General features: G+C 51.4%; 2 protein-coding genes across 3 annotated transcripts in view; one reads left to right on the top strand and one right to left on the bottom strand.

Moving 5' to 3' along the window:
* Window positions 1-18003, bottom strand: part of TTC21A (tetratricopeptide repeat domain 21A) — a 29854-nt gene extending 11851 nt beyond the window's left edge. The window contains exons 1-13 of one of the 2 annotated variants that reach the window (XM_007468140.1): window positions 17977-18003; window positions 16499-16628; window positions 15643-15753; window positions 14809-14975; window positions 13343-13465; window positions 11260-11417; window positions 8226-8333; window positions 6778-6787; window positions 6251-6340; window positions 5098-5290; window positions 1434-1531; window positions 1075-1275; window positions 273-402 (exon numbers count right to left, since the gene is read on the bottom strand). In XM_007468140.1, the coding sequence (XP_007468202.1) occupies window positions 273-402; window positions 1075-1275; window positions 1434-1531; window positions 5098-5290; window positions 6251-6340; window positions 6778-6787; window positions 8226-8333; window positions 11260-11417; window positions 13343-13465; window positions 14809-14975; window positions 15643-15753; window positions 16499-16628; window positions 17977-18003 (1546 nt within the window). Of the gene's footprint in view, window positions 1-272; window positions 403-1074; window positions 1276-1433; window positions 1532-5097; window positions 5291-6250; window positions 6350-6777; window positions 6788-8225; window positions 8334-11259; window positions 11418-13342; window positions 13466-14808; window positions 14976-15642; window positions 15754-16498; window positions 16629-17976 lie in introns of both variants that reach the window. The other variant, XM_007468141.1, reaches the window with a different exon arrangement.
* A 269-nt stretch (window positions 18004-18272) lies between these two features.
* Window positions 18273-20142, top strand: part of GORASP1 (golgi reassembly stacking protein 1) — a 9547-nt gene continuing 7677 nt past the window's right edge. The window contains exon 1 of the mRNA XM_007468139.1: window positions 18273-18341. Coding sequence (XP_007468201.1) covers window positions 18279-18341 — 63 coding nt within the window. The 5' untranslated portion in view covers window positions 18273-18278. The remainder of the gene's footprint in view (window positions 18342-20142) is intronic.

Genomic DNA, 20142 nt, shown 5'->3' with positions numbered 1-20142 from the left:
CCGCGCTTCTTCGTGGAAGAAAAATTGTCCTCCATGAAACTGGTCCCTGGTGCCAAAAGGGTTGGGGACTGCTGAAGGGTTGGGGACCCTATCAGCAAAAGGGTGGGTTGGAGAGACCCCTGCTGGTGAGGAGTCAGGAAGGTGTCTGGGGGTTAGAGGCTGGAAGGAGTGGGCCCGCCTCCTGAGGGTATGTGTGTGTGGACTACCCCAGGCAGGGAGCCTGTGGACACTCACCCAGGGGCCCCGCCGGCCATGAGGACCCACAGGCTCACCTGAGAGATACTTGACCTGGGCCATCAAATACAGCGGGTCGATCAGGGCTGGTGCTGCCTTGACTACAGGATTCAAGATCACAGAGACTTGTTTAAGAAGTGGAGACACAATCTGGCCTGGCGACCGGGGCTGTAGGAACACGGGGGTCTGGCTGTGCGGTTTGCCCTATTCCAACGGAGACTCCTGGAGTGCTCAGAAAACACTCTCGCAGTGTTTTACTTTTTCCCACATGTATATACCATCCACTCTGTACCACCTAGTGCAAGAGCATCAGCTCCTGAGAATGGGGACTTTCTTTTGTTCACTGTTGCATCCCCCCTACCTAGCACGGCATCTAGCACATGGTAATGCCTTCAATAAATATTTGTGGAATGACACTACAAGGCACTGGGGGGATATTAAGGTGTATGAGATATGATCCTTGCCCACAAGGAATCTTGACTGTCTGGGAAAGCCAGACAAACAAGAAAAGACCAACATACTTCTTAGAAGACATCTGGCAAAAAGGGAGCCCAGTTCTTCTCTAGGATAAATGCAGACACAGGGGCCAGTGCCCTGCTCCTCCAAGTGCGGTACCTGGACCAGCAGCATTGGCATCACCTGGGAGATGCAGGGCTTGTGCCCCACTCCCTGGCTGACTGGTGTGCTGCACGTGCAAGTGTGAAAAGCGCTGGGCTCCCCAACTGCCAGAGGCTCAAGCACCCTGGTGACTTGCCAGGTAGGTCCTGCCTCAGTCCAGACCTGTCCTGAGGACCAACCCCACTCCCACCCCACCGCCATGAAGATGCACTCTCCTCTAACCTGCTTGGGGCAGAAGACCAAGTACTCCTTGGCGATGCAGACCAGGAAGAGGGGGTCAAGCCTTTCAAAGTACTCGGTGCTCAGGGGGAGGGCCTGCATGCTGGAGAAGTGCAGCTCAGCCGCTTCCTTCAGCAGTGCTGCGGCCTCCTGCTCTCCCTTGTGCTTCTTGGAAGCCAGGAGGGCTTGGAGGAAAACCAGCACCTGTGGGAGGCAGGCCCAGGTCTTGGAAGCAACACCCTCTGTGCAGAGTTGCCAGAAGCCCGGGCTGTCTTGGGTGCTTTACTGGAAACTGGGGGTGGGAGGAAGGTGGGGCGGGGGGCACGATCCTGGAGCAACCCCAGCGCCCAGAGAGCTCTGACCTCGGACTTCCCAAGGGACTGCTGCACCTCCTTCAGGAATTCCAGCTGATGCTCAGCCTCTTCTAGGTGGCCGTCTATGATCTGGCACCAGATGACCCCTGGGATGGGGCAAAACTAGGATGAGCAGCCAGCTCTGCAGCAGAGCCAGCAGCCCAGCAGGCCAGAGGCAGGGACGGGAGAGTGGATGGCAGGGGCCCCTTCCGACATCTTCACAAACTTAGAGTGGCACATACTCATGGTAAAGAATTCAAATCATAAGGAATGATAAGGATGTTTTCAGGAAAACATCCCTAGCTCATGTTCTGGCTGTGTCTCTCTCTAGAAAGAACCAACATGAACAGTTCGGGGTATACACCTCCAAACATCTTTTGAAGCATTTATATGTTATTAGCGTATACCATGTTTTCCCATCAGTTCACACAAATCTATCCCATTTCCTTAAATCATGACATAATATTCCACTGTGGATGTAACCGTTTATTTAACTACTGCCCTACTGAAGGACTCCTCATTTCTCATATAGTTTGTTTTCAGTGTTTAAATATTACAGTGCCATGGTCTACATTTGTCTGTGTTCTAATTCCTGAAGTAGAGCCGATAGGTCAAAGGGCACGCATATCTAAAACGTTGATAGATAAGGCCAACTTGTCCTCCAAGGATATCTGGATTAATATTCCTGCCAAGAATTTGAAAGTGTTCTTTTTTTCCTCACAACCTCACAAACATGCTTCACTCTTTACCAAGTTAAAGAGTGAACAGTAACTCATTTTAATTCACATTTAAAAAAATTTTTTAGGGAGAATGAACATATTTTTTTATATTTAATGGTCTTTTCTACTGTGAATTTCCTCCTGATAGCTTTTGCCTGTTTTTCTTTGGATGGATTTCTCTGTATATATATATATATATATATATATATATATATATATATATATTCTCTTTATATATTTATATTCTCTTTATATATAGTCTTTGTTACATTTTCCATTAGTTTGCCTTTTACCTTTTAACTATTTTATTGTGCCTTTTGCCATCTATTAGTTTTAAATTTTTACATAGTCAAATTGGTCAAATATTTTCCTTTATAGCTTCTGAGTTTGTGGTTAGGCTTAGCATCCCCCAGGAAACCCAAGTCCAATTTAATTTTTATGTTTAAATACCTAACTCATCCGGAATTTATTTTTGAGGATAGTGTGAGATGGGCATTTACCTTTATTTTTTTCATAATGGAGAGTCAGGTGTCCAGTCATAAGCTATTGAAACTCTATGGGTTTGAAATGTCATTTATATCATAAGACCTGTTTCTATCCCATTTATCTATTTGTTTATTCCAGTGCTGGCCTCAAACTGACTTAACTACTTTTTTTTTTTTTAAAGCATTTAATATTTATTTATTGCTACGTTGGGTCTTCGTTGCTGTGCGTGGGCTTTCTCTAATTGCGGTGAGCAGGGGCTACTCTTTGTTGCAGTGCACGGGCTTCCCATTGTGGTGGCTTTTCTTGTTGTGCAGCACGGGCTCTAGGTGCACAGGCTTCAGTAGTTACAGCATGCGGGCTCAGCAGTTGCGGCACTTGGGCCCTAGAGTGCGCGGGTTTCAGTAGCTGTGGCGCGTGGGCTTAGTAGTTATGGCTCGCAGGCTCTACAGCGCAGGCTCAGTAGTTGTGGCGCTCGGGCTTTGTTGCTCTGCGGCATGAGGGATCTTCCTGGACCAGGGCTCAAACCTGTGTTCCCTGCATTGGCAGGCGGATTCTTAACCACTGCACCACCAAGGAAGTCCAGACTTAACTACTTTTGTTTTGAGACATGTTTTGATATTGGGAGGACAAATCCCTTCTCTTCCTACTATTCTTCTTTTACACGATAGTCCTTGGCCATTTCAGTGCAGTTATTTCTGTCTTCCTAATCACCAACTTGGTTTTCAATTATATCCATCCCACTATTTGGCTCATCTATGGAATTTTTTACTTTGCAATAATCATATTTTAAATTTTCAGCAACTCTTTTTTGTTCTCTGTATTTTTTCCTAGTAGCATGTTCTTTACTTACTGACATAATACCCTCTAGAGCCAGCCAACATGGGAGGTATTTGGGGGAAAAAGTCTTTTCTGCATCTGGCCTTAACTTTGCTCCTCAGAGGGGCACTGCTTTGCATGTTCCACTTGGTCCCTTTTTCAAACTGCTAGTAGATTTATAAATGGACAAGAGTGATGAGTATTAGCATCTGGGGCAGATTTCCCAAATTGTTAAGGTCACTGATTTTCCCAGATGGGCCGGATAAGATGGATGAGTCTAGGACACACAAGAGTGGGCTCGGCCTGGGCTGGAGTGTGCGGACTTCCCTTTTGGCTGATCGGCTGGGGATCTCCCTTGAATGAGGAAGTGGGGAAGGACTCAGCCTGGTGGAGGAACATTTCGGGGGATTTGCCTATGTGCCGGGCATCCAAGTCTTTTGGTCCTTCATGTCCCTGATGGTGCTGGGACGTCATGGGCCGGGGGGCTCTGTTTCGCTCCCTCCTACCCCACCACCTGGTAAGACCCTCCCTGATCCCACTCTCTGACCCTCAATAACCCTCCTATTATCTCAATGATCACCCTATGGCATGTTTTGCTCCCAGCCTCTAGGGACCCTGAGCTTATGTTTTTAAAATTTTCTTTTTCCTGGAGCCCTTTGGGGAAAGCTGATTTACTCATTTCTTTAGCTGCCCCAACCCATGTTGGCTTATGGGTTTCTAGACCTGCTTGGAGTTTCCATTTGTTGGATGCAATATGCTTCATATCTTCTAAAAATGAGAAGTCCTTCAAAGTTCCTGGTCCACCTAAGGCACCTTTCCCTGTTTCTGGGGCTGCTACAGAGACTCATCATCTTTTTAAAAGGTCGCCCATGACTTTTGTGGGATTTGGGGAGGGAGGAAGAGGCGATGACGGATGAGTCAGCCTGACGTATTGAACCAGAAATCAAGACCAGTCACTTGGATTGCTTTTTTGATTGTGCCGCACAGATGAGGAGCCTGGAGTGTAGACAGAAGTGACTTGCCCACAACTCCTCAGAGCCAGGACAAGAAGCCAGTCTGCCTGGAGCACTGGTCATGAGGCTGCCCCCACTAAAATCAAACACTGCTGCTTCAGGATTCACCAGAGACCACAGATTTGAGGGCTTTGTGTAAAAATGAAAATCGGGCTCTGAAAAATTCATTTTGACATTTAGATAAAGCCGGAGGGAAGCACTGGGACAGACCGGAAAGTAAAACTCTCAAAACTGCTCACTCTGGTGGCCTTTCAGCTCAGTGGCCTGAAGACGGAGGGTCTACAGAGGTGAGGCTAGAGGCTTTGGGGAGGGGTACTCTGGCAGTAGAACCTTCTCCCACACTGGCCTGGGGAGGCCTGAGAGGAGGCAGGGCTTACTGAGCGTAATGGGCTGCGTATGGCTATTGGAGGTCGGCTGTAGATCAGAACGGCTTTGACCACTTTTGAGAATTCCTGTTCCTCTTACATCTATACTTGTAGATTCGTGGACAGGCACCCCATCATACAACGCAGCCCCAAACTCACACACACCCTGGGGGGAATGCTTCCCAGCCCACTCTCTTCTGGACCCACAGCAGCCACCCTGCTTGGCTCCCAGCCCCCGCCCCACCACCCCTCGCCCTGCCCCGCCTGCACAGACCAGTCAAGGCAGCCATGCTGCTCTCGTCCAGTTTCATGGCCTCCGAGTACCACAGAGATGCCTCCTTCACTTGGTCCTGCAGGATAAAGAGGTAGCCCAGCTCTGTGGCCACGTGGGCGTAGGAGGATGTGGCCATGAAGGTTCGCTCGAGGAAGCTACACACCAGCTGCAGAATCGCCTGGTGCCTCCCAGACTGCAAGGCACAGACACGGGAATGGGGAAATCAGTCAGGCCAGCCTGTCTGAGCACGGCCGTGTCACTTTGGTGGGACTAGGGGGTGTTCAGGAGAGCCCAAGAGGTACCCTGTGTCCAGGCAGCTGGGTCCGGGTAGCTGTCCACCTCCCAAAGAACCCCCCGCTGGCCACATCTGTGGAACCTGCCTCCAGCCGCAGGCCCTCTGAGGGACCCAGCCCCTGTCTGGCCACAGTCATTGGCCCAACGAGTCACCAGGAGGTTTTTCACAAATTGAAGTTGCATGAGAGAAACTCTTTGTGTCCCACTGATGGAAAGTGGCTCTGAAGGCTACGAGCAGCCACTTTCCCTGCCACGTGTGGAGCATGAGGCAGAGAGAATCAGACACAGTTGTGGAGGACAAGAGGGTATCCCAGTGGCATTCGACTCCCCAGAGCTGCCCCTGTTCTTATGGCAATTCCTTCTAGTAAATCTGGCTCTGGGGCTCAAGGGTCTGACAGAGACAGATGGTTTGGCAGCCTGGTCTGTTTGCACCTTGCCTGGCATCAGAGAGGCCTAGGTAGGCCAGCCTCACCAGGTCTCTTCCACAGAAAGAATATGGGAGTCCAGTGCTCCAGCACCCTGAGGCTAGAGCTGGGCGTTGCTCTGCTGTACCACAGCTGTGCCACTGCCCTCTTTCCCCAAACAGGGCGCCTCCCTCTCTGAGAGCACTTCTAGACCTCACCTCCATAATCCTCATAGCATCTTTGAAGGACACGTAGGTGCAGGCTACAGAGCCCACAATTCAGTGATTGGCTGGAGGCAGGCAGTGGCCCCGGGGTCAGGGCCACCAGCCTGAGAGGCCAAGTTTAAGCCAGAGAGGGGAGGGGCAGGGTCCTCAGGGAGCTTCCAGGGAGCACAGGTCTCCCCCGGGGAACATAACAAGAAGCACCCGTTCAGAAACCAGGGAGCACCTTCTTACCAGTCTGCCAACCACAAGAATTTTTTTAAGATGGAGGCTTGGATTTTGGGGCTCTCTTATTTCCAGCGCCTTAATCAGATTTCTAACACGCTCGGCAGCCTACAAGAACAAAATACAACGTCAAAGGCAGTATATAAAAGGGGAGTGGGGCAGAGGTTCTCAACTGTGGCTGCCCATGAACACCAGCTGGGAGATCTTAAAAACACCCAGGCCCCCAAGCCAGTCCCAGAGATTCAGAGTTAATTGGCCTTGGGCGGGCCCAGGCTTCAGTATTACTTCGGAGCCTCATTGGCAGAGCTTTCAGGAACATTATTCATCCCAGAGCTGGCACTGCCGCTTTGTTCATGAATCTGTGAAGAGCAGCTGCCTTTTGGGACACCCCCAGGCAGGGCCAGGAGCCACCTGTCATGGTGCCCACACCACAGCCCACCAGGCTGGCAGCAAACCACCTGGGCTGGCCCAGGAGCAAATGGTCAGGACAGGTCCCTGGCCCCAAACCCCTGCTCCATTTTGACATGAGTCACCACATTGGTGCCTCTCTGTCATTCCAGTGAATGCTCCCAACGACCCTGTAAGTTAGTGTAACTATAGATACCCGAATTTTTCAGTCCAGCAGATGAAGGGTCAGAAAGGTTAGGTCATTTGCTCAAGGTTTACCCAGCCAACAAGGTGGCTGACTGACTCCAAAGTCTGTGTTCTTTCCAATGGACTCTTCTGCCCACTCTCTATGTGGGAGTAGGGAGTTTTTAGTCCCCAGCTGCAAAGAAGTGCCAGAAGAGAAGCCCGGGGTAGGGTGGATCTTTTCTGCAAGACAAGAACTGGGCAGCCTGAGCTGGGGTGAGGGGCAGATCCCAGAGTTTGAGGTGGGAGCAAAGGAGAATTAAATGCTAATTGCCCTTGGGCCTAACCTTCAGGCCAGGCCTTAGGAAGGCCTGCCCAGGGCTCTGGGGTCCCAGGGAACGGAGGACATGCCTGTTCTCTTGTTCTGACCCAGAGACAGTGGTAGAGCCCTTTTCGAGGGTTCCTCCCAAATACAAACGGTGCCCTCCACCTCACCTCACCCCACAAAATCCGTAATTTCAGAGCTGGCCAGATGGAACCAGAAACTTCCTCTTCCCACCATGACCCCTTAGAGCCTCTTGATTTGTCACAGTGCCCACAGAGGCAATGTCTTTATTCAGAAGGCAGGGTTTTAGCTGAATACACAGACTCTTTCTGAAAATAAGAAGCTGTCTGGGCGTGGATGTTTTCATTAAGAATCCTAGGTGCTTCTGATTGGATGTGAGGGCTCTTTGGGGTTTCTTTGGAAAACTACAAGGCTTAGGAGCAAGTCTGGGGCCAGGTACTACCTGGTACTGTCAATACCTGAGCAATTCCAACCATTCCCTAAAAAAAGGCATTTCCTGAAATATGAAACACAACTGTGGGGAATTCCCTGGTGGTTCAGTGGTTAGTACTCAGCACTTTCACTGCCGTGGGCCTGGGTTCAATTTTTGGTCATGGAACTAAGATCCTGCAAGTCGTGTGGTGTGGCAAAAAACAAACAAGAAAACCCCAAACAAACAAAAAACAAAAAAACCCCCACCACAACCATGACTTCTATCAGGTAACATGGAGCAAATTATTGTAGTACACCGGGCACTGCTCCCAGTTGTCCCACCTGTCATCTTAGTCCTTATAACAAGCTCACGGAGTGGGTGGAATTATCTCCATTTTACAGATGAGCATCCTGGGGCTCATTCAGGTGGAGACACCTGCCCAGGGTCACACAGGGAACATGTGGCAGAACCAGAGTTAACCTCACTGCTGGCCTTTGGAACTGTGTGGCTCAAAGACCAAACCAGAGCAGACCTCTCTGGCAGGGAGTATGGAGGAGGGGGCAGGGAGCTGAGACCCAGGGAGCCCCCTCCAATGCCTTGGGGGTGGAGGTGCTGTGAGGGGTCCCTCCTTGGCTGTGTTGGTTTCAAGGCGTAACTTCTGAGTCTTGAAAGAACTTACTGTGGTTATGTTTCCTTCTCTTGCAAGCTCATGCACAGCTAGAATTTGGCAGGCATCAATATTGCTTTCATCTTTTTCTAGGATTCTGAAATAGGAAGAGGAGCCACGTGAACTGAGAATGTTCAGAGGCAAGGCTAGGAAGGTGTGGCGGCAACTTCTGATTGTCTCCTAACATCCATTCTCCCCTTCTCCTTTTAATAACAGAACCCCCAAACTGTTGGGGCACAGGGCTACCGGAAAAGACTACATTTCCCAGCCCCCCTTTGCAGCTCAGGAGTGACCATGTGATTAATTTCTGCCCAATAGGATGCAAGCGGAAGTGCCCAGGATATATCCAGTGGTGCCCCTACAGCATGCCTTCCATTTCTTCTCTTTCCTCCTTCCTGCTGGCTGGAATGTGGACCATGTGAGCAACATCTTAGGAACAGGACAGCAATGAGAGAGAAGGGGCCTGGGACCCTACAGAGTTAAGCTGTCATCCTAGCCCTGGCCTACCACCCAAACTTTTCCCCAAGAGAGGAATAACATCTTATGTTATTTAAGTCACATATTTGGGGGTGTCTTTGTGACAGAAGCCCATTATGTCCCAAATAGCACAGGTATGACCGTGGTGCCAAGGTCCAGGGGGGTCAGAGAGGTGCTTGGGGGGCAGTCTGCAGCTGTAAGATGGAAAGGAACCTTGGTTTCCAACATATGTCCTTGGGAAGATGCAGCTCCTGATCATATTGTGGAGTTTTCTATATTCTGTTTCTTTTCTTTTCTTTTTTGGCCACACCGAGTGGCATGCAGGATCTTAGTTCCCCAGTCAGGGATCGAACGCATGCCCCCTGCATTGGGAGCATGGAGTCGTAAACACTGGACCGCCAGGGAAGTTCCAATATTCTATTTCTTTACAGGAAATTTCATATTTTTCAGCCTGATCAGGGAACGGCCCTTCTGCTTAATTGACGGTTACTCCAAATGACATATAAAATTCCAACACGATTAGGCACAGTCAACATTCAAAGACTTCTAAGCATTTATGATGAATTTGAAGGCATTGGGAACCTCATAATTTGGAAATTAAAAAAAACTTTTAAAAGATGTATGGACTAAAAAAGAATCAGAACGAATGTTAGAAAATTCTTAGAACCAAAAGATACTGAAGATACTACTGAAGTATCCAAATGTGTAGATACTGTTAAATGGTACCTCTAGGGACATTCATAGACTTAAATGCTTATCTTCTAAAAGAAGATTGAGAATGGCCAGGCATCCAACTCAAGAGTCAGACAATAACAACAGAGTAACTCCACAGGAGGTAGTTGGCAGAAAATAATAAAGAGCAGAAATTAATAAATTAGGAAACAAAGATAACAGCATCAACAAAACTCAAAGCTGGTTCTTTAAATGAAAGAGACAAATTATTTTAGTATTAGTGGCGAAAAATAAGAGAGAAGGAAAAAATAAACAATTTTTAGGGTTGAAAAGAGAAAGACACCTACAGAGAGCAGAGATTTAAAGAGCAATGGGGATATGTATAACTGATTCACTTTGTTATAAAGCAGAAACTAACACACCATTGTAAGGCAATTATACTCCAATAAAGATGTTAAAAAAAAAAAAAAAAAAAAGAGCAATGCGGGAGGGGCTTCCCTGGCAGTCCAGTGGTTAAGACGTCCCGCTTCCGTTGCAGGGCGCATGGTTTTGATCCCTGGTTAGGGAACTAAGATCCTGCATGCCGTGTGGTGTGGCCAGAAAAAAAAAAAAGTTAAAGAGCAATGGGGGAACTCTATGAGCTGGGAAACCCTCCGTGAGGGAAGGTGTCGGGTGTTGGACTCAAGCCACTGACACCAAACACCATCTCCCTGCAGGTGGATGCAGCGGCGCCTGGGCAGGGAGGCCGCACACACTCAAGGTTGAGGCCTTCAGGCAGGTGTTTCCAGGTATCCTGTGGGCCCAAGGCAGAGCGTCCAAAGCAAGCTCTTGACCCAGCTCCTGCCAAGGACACCGGCCAGGTGTCAACTGTGAGAGAGGGCTGCCGAGGACCTGCCCAGGCCTGGCACAGGCTGGAATCACTTTCAGCTTCCTACCAGTGCCTCTTTCTGAGACTCAAATTCCAGCTATCATCAGAGGAGTTATCATCCCTCCACAGGGAAGGAAGAGGTATGTTTGTATTTTGGGTTTTTTTTCCCTCACACAATTTAGTAAAAACTTGTAGTGGTGACTCATGGTCACTCAGAAAAAAACATAGTCCACTAACTCTTTTTAGGAAGAAAATTGGTACTGTACGTTTTAGGATTACTGTGATAAAAATAGTTAAAGGGTTAGAGGTTAAAGAGATAAGCTTCAGCTTTCTAGAAAATTCCATTCTACAAAACCCTCCATCAAACATCCCTCCCCTGAAGCCATCTTTATCTCTATTCACAGTGAGAGTGCTTCAGGATCACCCTATACTTGGTGTCTGGCTTCCACAAACCCGCATAACTCCTGAACCCTAGGCTGTCTTCCGGATGCACTCAGCTTGCTACTAAAGTCTTCTCTCAGGCAACAATGACCTTTGTCCCCTGAAGTTTTTATTAACGCATATCACACCCACAGTTTTTAAAAGTAAATAATACAATAGTCCCTTTCTCCCTTTACTCTCCCCTCCCCACAACTCCTCAGAGACAACTGCTCTTTACCCTGTAACTCTTGTTGCTTTGGGCTCCTTTGGTAGCTCCCTCCATCTCTCTCCTAAACACTATGCTTAGACCTCTTGATAGGCCTATTTCTTGATTCTTCCACTGCAGGTCTCTGCTGTTGGCTTCCTGCTATGACAGGTAAGTGTCTAGTTCACGTCCATCCTCCCTCTCCTCCCCCACCCCCAATGTCATAATGTCACTATTCATAACTCCTGTTGACAATACTGACTTTTGTGTCTTACTCCATCAAGTACACAGCAGCTCCCATCTCGCCTCTGTGTAATATGGGAACGATTAGCCCCCTTGGCTAGCAAAGGAAGGAAATAGCAGGTTGGCCCCACCCCTCACCTGTGTCCCATTTCTACCGTCTGCTCCCAGTCCTGCCGAGCCAAGAACAGCCGCATCTTTAGGACCAAGGCCGGCAGGAAACTGCCCCAGGCGACGGTGATCTGGTTCACCACCTCCAGGGCCCCCGAGTAGTTCTGCAGCATCATGAAGTACGTTGCCTGTCGAAAGCCAAAGAAAAGAGCCCCACTGGTGCCCACGAAGGATGGAGGGGTGTCAGGGTCCCCACCAGGACAGGAGCAGAGCCTGACATGTGGGCAGGATCCATCACTCAGAGTGACAGATCAGGGTCCACAGCGGTCTTGGGTTCCTTGACAGGCAAGGCAGGGGCTGCAGGAGACGGCTGAGCCCTGAGCAGGCCTGGATAGAGCAAGGTCATGGGAGGGCGCCCCCCCCCGGGAGGGCGCCCTATGACCTTGAAGAAAAAGCATTAGCGAAGATAGGCTGGGGGGGGGGCCCCCCCCCCCCCCCCCCCGGTAGCGGAGAAGCTGGGGTGGCTGGGCCCCTTCCAATTCCACATATGGCCCATCATTTCCCATTCACTTTCCTAAAATTCACCACCGAAAACTGCTCACTGGGCCAGTGCAGCAACCCGGAGTCGGTTAGGGATTGCAGGTAACCCTCCCCTCCCCACGGCAAGCCTGCGGTGCTTTTTCCGCAAGGCACACCCGGCTGGGGTCATGGCCTCTGCAGGCAGCCAGCCACCAGGCTCTCCTGGGTGAGTCAGGACACAGATGCCTGAGGGGCAGAGGGCAATGCTCCCAAAAGGCTTGAAATTGGACGGCTTCAGTTTACAGTAACCCTCCATTAAGGGACTTATTAAGAACAAGAGGAGGATTATTCTAAATAAAGATATATGCATAAACGTGCTCACTGTAGAACTCTTTCTAAGTGTATAACTAGAAACAATCTCAATATCCAAACAATAGGAGGCGGGGTCGGCAAATTACATTAGGCCCACACAACAGGGGCCTGGCTTTATGCAGACATTCAAAATGACACGTGCTTATGATATAACCTTACATGAAGAGAAAGAGACCAAACGGTAAGATGACCTATGATAACAACTATATGAACTACCCACACTATCTCCCACCCCATGGTGGGTGCTGTGTGTGACCTCCTTCAGGAAAAGGGGAGTTGGCCGCTGACAGCTCTCGGGGGAGTCTCCCTCCTGGGATCACCCGTGGCTGCAGGTAGCTGCCTGGTACCAGGTCACACACCTCTGCGAGGGGTAGGTCACACACCTCCGCGAGGGGCAGGTCACACAGTCAGCATCTTGTCAGCGAGGGAGTCAGTGAAGGGCCATCCCAGCTCCGTAATTCCAAGCAGAGTTGGCTGAGGCCTTCACTGGAGCTGCTTCACAGCCCAAGTTCTCCCTCCTGCTTCTTTCACTTTCTCCACAAGTGTTGGTCCCAAGGGCACAACCTGCTAAACCTCCTGTGCGATAACCTCATGGCCTCTGCTCCCCAGAAAAACCACCGAAGGCACACCCCGAACCAATGCGTAGAAGAAAGACTCCGAGACATGGCCCTGAGATGTTAACATGGGCTGTTCGGGGGTGGTAGGGCTAAGGATGCCACTTTAAATCACCTTTTGACCTTCTTAGACTTTTGGTTTTTTAATGAGCAAGTATTCATTTTATAAGAAAGGATATACAAACAGAAGAGGATAAGAGGATGGTTTTTCCCTCATAGATTGATTCAACGAGGGCCACATCAGAAAAAGGAAACAATTTAAATTAAGGTCAGAAAATACAAAACACATACCTCCCTTCTCTTATGACCAACTAGGTGAATTTAACAGGTGAGATGAGAAAGTGTGAAAGAAAGATGCATAGAAAAGGGGCAGTGGGTGAAAACAAAAGGCAAAGAGACAAAGCCCGCCAGAGCCAAGGGAGCCTAGACCCCAAGAAGACCCCACACAGGCAACGGAAACTCGAGACTGGGCAGGAAGCAGGGAGGACTGGAGCAGGCCCGGGGCTGTTCTGAGTCCCTGATGCTCTCCGGACCTTTGTTCCTCATCCACCAGCTGGGGGCGTCTAGAGACTGAGGTCTCTGGGTGGGGACACTCTTGTCCCTCCTACCTTTCCCATCAGCCCCAGAGCATCTTTGGTGTCCTGGATGCCACGCTCGAGGTACTTGATGGACTTCTTCACAGTGTGGGGTTTGTCTGAGCTGAGGTCCACCCAGCCTCTGAGCACGTAGCCCTGGCATAAGAACAAGGAGAAAGATGAAGTGCTTGGTCCTGTATCGCCTCCATCCAGACTGCTTCTCCTGCCCACATCCCGCCCTTTGTCATTCCACTCCCTGAGGCCCTGCCGGGCACCACTGCTCCCAGATCCCAGGCGAGCCCTGCTCTCTCCCTGCAGGCCTTCATACCTCTTGTTCGTTTGTCTGGAATGTCCTTCCCAGTACGCGCCCCCCAAACCAAGTCCTTTCATCTGATTAACCACCACCAGTCTTTAAAACTCAGCCGAGGAGGCCCCTCCTGTAGGAGGCTTTCCTTGACCTTCCAGGCTGGGTTGGGGCCCTCCCTATGACCCCCATGGTTCTCTTGCCCCTTATGGAGGCATTACCACCTGTCCTGTCATTGTGTGTTTATTTTACACTGGGGTCAGGGCGCCAGGGTAGGGCCACTCCAGCTCTCTCCACTTCTTAGACCAGCACAGGGCCCGGCCTGCATGGGAAGCCGGGAATGCCCTCTGAGCGGGCAAGCGGCCATACCGAGCTCATGGGCCTTGGTGGCTCCCCTTCAGCCTTCACCCCGCCTCGCCTGGCAGGTGCCACAGGCCAGGCCCAGGAGGCAAGGATAGAGGGGTGCTTGGAAGACCCTGCCCTGAAGCATCTCTCACAACCTAGAGGTTTCTCAATTCTTTTCCATTATTGCCCTCCTAAGGAGACTTTTTAGTCATTTCTCCCCTAATCATTCCCTCCCTCTCCAAGAAATTTTAATATCACAGATATACCATTTATGTACTGTGTGTATATCTGTGTTTTATATACAAACAGTGAAGTTTTTTTCACCCCCTCCTCCAAGAACCAATTTTCACCCCCTTGGGGGGCTGGGGGTGATATATGCCCTGCTGAGATGCATGGCTTAGACTGAGGCTTCTAATTCTACCATGAGTACAATTCTACAGCACATGACATCCACTGCATATGAGATCTTCTGTGTGAGCCACCACTGACACCTAGCAGATCACTGTAAGGAAAGAATACAGGCCCAGTGTAGTCAGCTCATCTAGTTTTTCAAAAGAACCAAGACATCTGGACTTTTAGGTAAAAATCTTCTGATTTCTAAATGTCAGCAAACTGATTCAAGATTTTAAAAATATATAGTGCAGGCCATAAAACCTATCTGCAATCGGACTCTATGGACAAAGGCCAGTGTGTAGTGGTCTAACCCCTGAGCCAACATGGGTCTTGTTGGTGTCTGGGTGTGGCCCTCCCCCAGCCCCAGGGCCCTCCATGGGAGTAAGGGCCACCCTTTAGGATGTGTTCGGACGCTGCTTTCTTCGGCTGTTGCCCCCACGATGCCCAGGGCTTGTACCTCTCTGGAGCTGCTGGAGACCTTCAACGTGCGGTCAATGTATTCCTTGGCCTTGTCATGGCGGCCCATGAGCCAGAGGAAGAGGCCAGCATAGTACAGGGCAGTCCCGCTGGCTGTCTTGCGGATTTCCTTCAGGCTGCTCTCAAGTTCCTGAATCGCGTCTCGGTCTGGGAATCCGAGAGAGAGGAGGAAGGGGACAAGTTAGGATGGGGAGGTCTGTCTGGCCCTGCCTCTCCACACTCTGGGCCTCCCTCAACACACAGAGCCGACTACACGACAGCCCAGGGCCTGGGAACCAGGAACACTGGCCCGTGTGATGCCAAAGGAGCTGCCCAGCCCTGGAATTGGGTTTGCTGGCTGAGATTTATCTTTTCTCCTCTGTGCCCAGCAGTTTGCTGGGCAGACAGATCAAACCTGAACCCCCCACCTCAGGCCCACAATCCATTCTGGGTGGGGAAATTGTAGTTTGTACATAGTTTCTCAGAATCTCTTCCTGACTCTAGAGAGGTAGAGATGAGGGGTAGAACTTTTTATTTTGGCTTGGTTTTTCTCGACAAGATCTTGGCAAAGGAAACCAGGGTGTCTCCCCAGCTCTTGGGATGTGGAAGGAGGACCCCTCCCACTGTCATGCTTTCTGCCTGCGGCTCCCACTCAATTGGGCCTGGGCATGGGGTCTTCTTTGAGGTCTCCATGGGGAGGGGAGGGGAACCACTCCTCACAGCATCTGCAGTCTCGGGTGCACACACCTCCTGCAGCCCGAGAGGGGCTATATCTCTGGAGTGAGGCTCTCTTTTCCCCACTGGGCCAGGCCTGGCTGAGCATGGCTGCACTCACCGATGGTTTCACAGCACTTGTGAGCATAAATGAGAGCCATGACGGAGCACAGGGACACATCTGGGTGATTCTGGATGCTCTCTAGGCTGCTGATGGCATCCTGGATGCGCTCTGTGAAGAGAGCCCAAGTGGTTATTCTCTGGGGCTCCATGCTCAGAGGGCAGGAGGCTCCATGGCAGACACAGGGCTGACCCAAGGCTTGGTACCACCTGACCCAAGACTTGGACTAACTGGTCCAAAAGGTCACTAGTGGCCCAAGTTCCCTGAAGACTGAAGCTTCCTGAATGGGATGCTGGCGCCATGGTCCAGGAGTATATGCACAAGGATTCCTGTAGGTCGGTTCTGAAGAAGGACCTCTGTGCATTCCCAGCTAGATGCTCAGCTATATTTATCCTTCCATGTCCACTGACGTTGGCCGTGGGCAGCTCAGCTGGCCCCCCACCCAGGATGACCTTCTGAATGTCAGTGAGTCGCACCTCCACGGGCCCCACTTCTCTCCCTGCTCCTGTCCCACACCTGCCTGTGGCCACACCTACCACTTCCTCCTTTTTCTGCACTACTGGCTCTCAGTTTCCAAGCCTGGGATTGGTTCAATAATCTTGCAGTCATCTTTCCCCCCACTCATTTTACAGATAGGGAGACTGAGGTGCAGAGCAGGGGTAGTGAGGTCTCTGAGGTCTCAAAAGTCAACTAGATATGGATTACATTCTGTGGATTAACCTGGGAATCTAGCTACTGAGTTTAAGACTTTTTCCATGGGAACATGATTGGGGTAGAAGTAGGCATCCAGGTGGAGCCGGCACGTTAGTGCTGGGCTAGTGCCTGAGGTCAGAAGGCAACACTGACGAGTCCCTACCTTCCCTGAGGACTCCATAGGCTTTAAAGAACTGCAGCACTGGGTCATTACTGAATTTTTCCAGGCCCACGGCCGCGGCCTGCTGCACATGGCGGAAGTACTTTTCTTGGCTGTAATAAATGATCCCAGCCTGCGAGGAGGAAGACACAGTTGCAATAGTCCCAGCCCCTTTTCTGTCTCTTCTGACCTGCTCCCTCCCCTAGTCCCTGCTCCTCTTCCAATTCTGTAAAGAGAAGAGAAAGAATATTCAGGCCTCATCCCATTCCTCCCCAGCCCCAGGAACAGCTCCATAGTTTTCTTGGGAAGGAGTTTGGAGATGTTTGTTTTGGAATTAAGCACAGATTCTGGTTCACATGTGATGGGGAGTTAAACTCAGGTTTTGCTTTAGGAAGGGAATAAGAGGGGAGAAAGCGAACCGATAATAAGAATCATGACACCAGTACTCAGAGGTACAAGTTATTGTGGGCTAACCACCTCTGGGGAAGTGTACCAAGGGCTTTACGCCCATCATCTACGCATTATGCTCTCCATATCCTTCACAGTTAAGGAAGCCGAAGCCCATGGAAGCTGTGGCTTGACAAAGGTCACATAGTAAGAGGCGCTGAGATTTCAAAGTGAAGTCTCACTTCCCCTAGGGTTTGTGGGTGCCGGGGTTGGGGATAGATGTAGTTGGATTGTGAACAGCCTTGTGGGCCATACCAAAGAGCCCAGACACCATCCTGAGGGTAATAGGAAGCAGCTGGAATGGTTTTAAGCATTGGGCATGGGGGTGTGTGTGTGTGTGGAATGTACTCAGGTGTGTGTTTTTGCAAACACTCTGGCGTGTGTGTGTGTGTGTGTGTGTGTGTGTGTGTGTGTGTGTGCGTTGGGGTGGTCGTGGATGTTGGTGGCGGCGGTGGTGGTGGTGGTGGTGGTGGTGGGGGACTGCTGGTGAAGAAAGCTGAAGCAGAGAAACCAGTTGGGAGGGGGACTGTTGCAGGTGCCTGGAGGGGAGATGGTGGTGTTCCTGGACTAGGAGATAAAATGTGGGTGATCTCAGGAGATATTTAGGAGCTGATACTTCCTGCCGACAGACAGGATCTGGAGATGAGTATGGAAAAGAGTAAAGGCTGGGGGATCAAATGGTGGTGCGATCCACTGAGGTGAAGGACCCAGAAGAGGCACAGACAGGGAAGGGGAGATAATGGCTATGTGATGGAGCTGGGTTTTTATGCTTTGGTTTGGGGGAGCTCGGGGATAGGACTGGGTGGGGATGATGACTGTGGGCTCAGAGAACACTAGAGAGGATGCGCTTGCCACGGAGAGAGAGGCGAGAAGGGACGAATGCAGCCTGAAGAGGCCGGGGACAGCGAAAGGCGGGTAGCGGAGGCAGCACGAGCGGTCAGAGAGGTAACAGGAGAGCTGCAAGGCGCGGGGTTCACCAGACCAGGGGCGGAGAGTCCCGGAGGGAGCGGCTGGGCAGTGCCCGGGCCACGCACCATAAGGGAGGAGTCATTGATGCTCATCTCCGGGCACCCGCGGCTCCGAGCCCGGGTCTGGTGGTGCCTCGCGGAGCGGTATTCCCGAGTCAGAGTCCCGGTCGCGCCTCTCGCGGCCTGCTGTTGGAGGCGCGCGCGTCCTTGGAAACGGAGCAGCCAGCCGCTCTCTAAGGGCGTCAGAGTTAAAGGTGGGCGTGGCCAGACACCCACGTGACAAGGCGCGGGTAGTCGAGCGCCGAGAGGGTGAGTACGCGCTGGTGGCGCCGCGGTCCCGGGCACCGGCGCCTGAGCCGACTGTGGCCATGGGCCTGGGCGCCAGCGTCGAGCAGCCCGCGGGAGGCGCCGAGGGCTTCCACCTGCACGGGGTGAGTGGCCCCTGCGGCACTGGTGGCCTTGGCATGGCGTCCCCATCAATGTGCGGGGGACGTCCGATCACCGGCCTGGGGGCGGTAGAGGCGGGGTCTCGGCCTTAGTGCGGCCGCCCTGGGGAGAGTGATGCCCCTTCCCGATAGGAGCCGCCGGCGAGAGATGGCGCCACGGCACTCCTGGGCCCCGGCCCGTCTGCGGCCGCGGGTCGGCCCGGCGCCAGCCCCAAGTGCCAGCTCTGCAGGAAGCTGGAGCGTTTCCTGGTCGGGTCGGGCCGCCCCGGAATGGCACTTCTCCCGGTTGAGGAGTGAAAGCACCAGGTCCAGTCGGGACGCATTTGTGCACTTGTATGATCACATTTATGGTCGCCTGTTGTGCACTGCGCTTGTTACTTGGCCTGGGGAGAGAGCCAGCTAAGCCCAGGGCCCGGCCGTCCCCGCCCTTGGATCCAGGGGTCGGGGTAACCGAGTGGACGCCAGCTGCGGGGGAGCATGCCAGCGCGCATCCTGCCTGTGGTGGGGTCGAAGACCGATGAGAACCAGCCCGGGAAAGTGGGAGCGGGAGAGCCAAGAGAATGCGGCAGAGGGCTCGGGGAGAGAGTTTGCGGGGGATGGGGGGGGGAGGGCTCCCCGGTGGAACATTGCGGAGAAGCACGGTAAGGCCGCTGCTGAGAATGTGCCTTCGGTGTCGCCACAGAGGTCCCGGGGAAAGTGGAGATGGAGTGGGTTCCTAGAGCCTGAAGGTGAGGAGAGGGGCCCGCAGCAAGATGGAGATTTGGGGTGATTTGTACTGCAGAGAAGGAGGGACTGTAACAGAGCTGAGAGGGGCAGGAGAGTGTCCGTCCCCGGCGCGCCGCGGGGCAGGACTCCCTTCTCCCTTGTGCACGGTGGATGGCAGCAGAGATGGGGGTAGGCAGACAGGCATGTCAGTTTGGTGCCTGGCTCTTGAGCGGTCCCTGCATTGTGATGGGAGGCTCTTTTAACAACTATGGGGGAGGGGGGCAGCTAAAGAAGAGGTTTCCTAAAAGGAAAGCCAGGATGGCTTCAGGACCCAGAGGTAACAGAATCTGTGCTTGGTGGTGGGCTTTCCCTAGCGGACGTCATGGTGAGGCACCGGACAGGAAAGGTGGACAGTGAAATGCATGCAGCCAGAAGAGTCTTCCAACAGGTTTGATGGAAGGCAAATTGAGGATATCGACAATGGGGGGTGGGGTGGTGGTGGTGATGGTGGTGATGGTAAGAGTGAAGATGGGAAAGGCCTGTTGGAGAGGACAGAATGGAGAGACTGGGGAATTGGAGGTCTTCATTCACAGAACAGTTTTTTCCCCCCCAGTTTCATACGTGTAGCTTTATTTAGTTGATGTACAATATTATATATGTGTACAATATAGTGATTCACAATTTTTAAAGGTTATACTCCATTTATAGTTATTATAAAAATTTTGGCTGTATTCCCTGCATTGTACAGTATATCCTTATAGCCAGAACAGTGATTTTGAGCACATATGCTGTGGCAGGTAGAGTTCCAGGCCCTGGAGATAAAGCAGTGAGCAGAAAAGATATTGTCCCTTTTCTCATGGAGTTTACATTTGGATGCCAGCAGAGAGGGAAGGGAGACAGACAGGAAATATATGGTAGGTGGTGATCATTGCTAGCAAGAAAAATAAAGCAGGGTGAGGGGATCCAGAGTGATTAGTGGGTGCTCTTGTATACAGGGGTCAGGAAAGGCCTCTGATCAAGTCACGTTTGAACAGACACCTTGGAAGGAAGTAAGGAGTGGACAATACAGATATTTGGGGGA

The sequence above is a fragment of the Lipotes vexillifer genome, unplaced genomic scaffold (assembly GCF_000442215.2).
Source record: "Lipotes vexillifer unplaced genomic scaffold, Lipotes_vexillifer_v1.1 scaffold1770, whole genome shotgun sequence".
NCBI lineage: Eukaryota > Metazoa > Chordata > Mammalia > Artiodactyla > Lipotidae > Lipotes > Lipotes vexillifer.
This window is presented reverse-complemented; position numbering and strand designations above follow the sequence as displayed.